Source organism: Austrofundulus limnaeus, unplaced genomic scaffold (genome assembly GCF_001266775.1).
Source record: "Austrofundulus limnaeus strain Quisiro unplaced genomic scaffold, Austrofundulus_limnaeus-1.0 Scaffold20, whole genome shotgun sequence".
In the NCBI taxonomy this organism is placed as follows: domain Eukaryota; kingdom Metazoa; phylum Chordata; class Actinopteri; order Cyprinodontiformes; family Rivulidae; genus Austrofundulus; species Austrofundulus limnaeus.
The window spans coordinates 2,914,363-2,915,485 of NW_013952422.1; the positions used below are offsets into that span (position 1 = coordinate 2,914,363).

At 43.5% G+C, this 1,123-nt stretch overlaps 1 protein-coding gene across 1 annotated transcript in view; it reads left to right on the plus strand.

Annotated features, from left to right (window-relative positions):
• Positions 1-1,123, plus strand: part of sardh (sarcosine dehydrogenase) — a 43,134-nt gene that overhangs the window by 31,477 nt on the left and 10,534 nt on the right. Inside the window, exons 16-17 of the mRNA XM_014003871.1 lie at positions 258-371; positions 558-705. Coding sequence (XP_013859325.1) covers positions 258-371; positions 558-705 — 262 coding nt within the window. The remainder of the gene's footprint in view (positions 1-257; positions 372-557; positions 706-1,123) is intronic.

Genomic DNA, 1,123 nt, shown 5'->3' on the forward strand with positions numbered 1-1,123 from the left:
AAAAAAATAGAAGGTTCACTCTTGTGATTTATTTATTTATTTATTTTTTGGGGAATTAAAAATTTCTGAATTGGGCAAAAATTCTAATCTGCTAAATGAGAAACTAGTTCCGCTATTAGCATGCTTGTTAATTTTCACAGTGGCTAACTACCGTCTCTGAGCAGCAGATGCTCATAAAAAATTGCACATTTTAGTTGAGGTTCCCCTTCCACACTAATTTTAATGTTTATTTAATGTTTGTTTTCTGCACGTTTCAGGCTCCACTGTGTATACCTGCATGCTGAATAAACGAGGGGGGGCTGAGGCCGACCTGACGGTGAGCAGATTGGAGCCCGGCGCTGCCAACCTGCCCCTGGCACCAGAGTCCGATGGTGAGTACCGTTCAGTGCCGCTTCAATAACAAGACAGAAGAGCTGCAAAAGTCTGTAATTCGTTTATGAGTAAAACAAAACAAATCAGATTAGAATTATTCATGAGCAAGTTAAGTTTAATATTGGAAGGAAACATGAGATAATTTATACTTTGCTAATAATTAACAAGCATTTCCTGCAATCCAGGTGATGCATACTACCTGGCCATCGGAGGCGGTGTCGCAGAACACAACTGGAACCACATTAGAACTGTTCTTCAGGACCAAGGCTTCCGGTGCCAGCTGACGGACCACTCTGAAGACATGGGCATGATCAGCATCCAGGGACCCAAAAGGTTGGATGAATGATTTTCTATTTTAGTTTGTATTTTTTTTATCAGGTAAAGAAACAGTGCTGCAGATTTTATTTATGTTTTATTTTAAAGAAAGGTAATCCAAGTTTGACACTTGGTTCTTTCTTCCCACAGCCCCGCTTTGTTGCTTTTACTCACAGAGCAAGCTGGGCCGACTTGACTTCTTCTTGATCTCCATCTCTGCTCACCTTCGTTGTTTCCTCCCCTCTCACCTCCTCTCCTCCTCACCTCGCCGCCCTCTGTCTTTGTTCTTCCCTCTCAGCAGCAGCTGCAGGGTTCGTTCACCCCGTTCTCTGTGTGGGCTTTTGTCGATTTCTTTTCCTTGAGGCTTTTCTCATCGCCTCTATTTTTCTCCCTCTGTGGAGATCAGAACCCCCCCCACCTCCTCCCTCCTCTCACC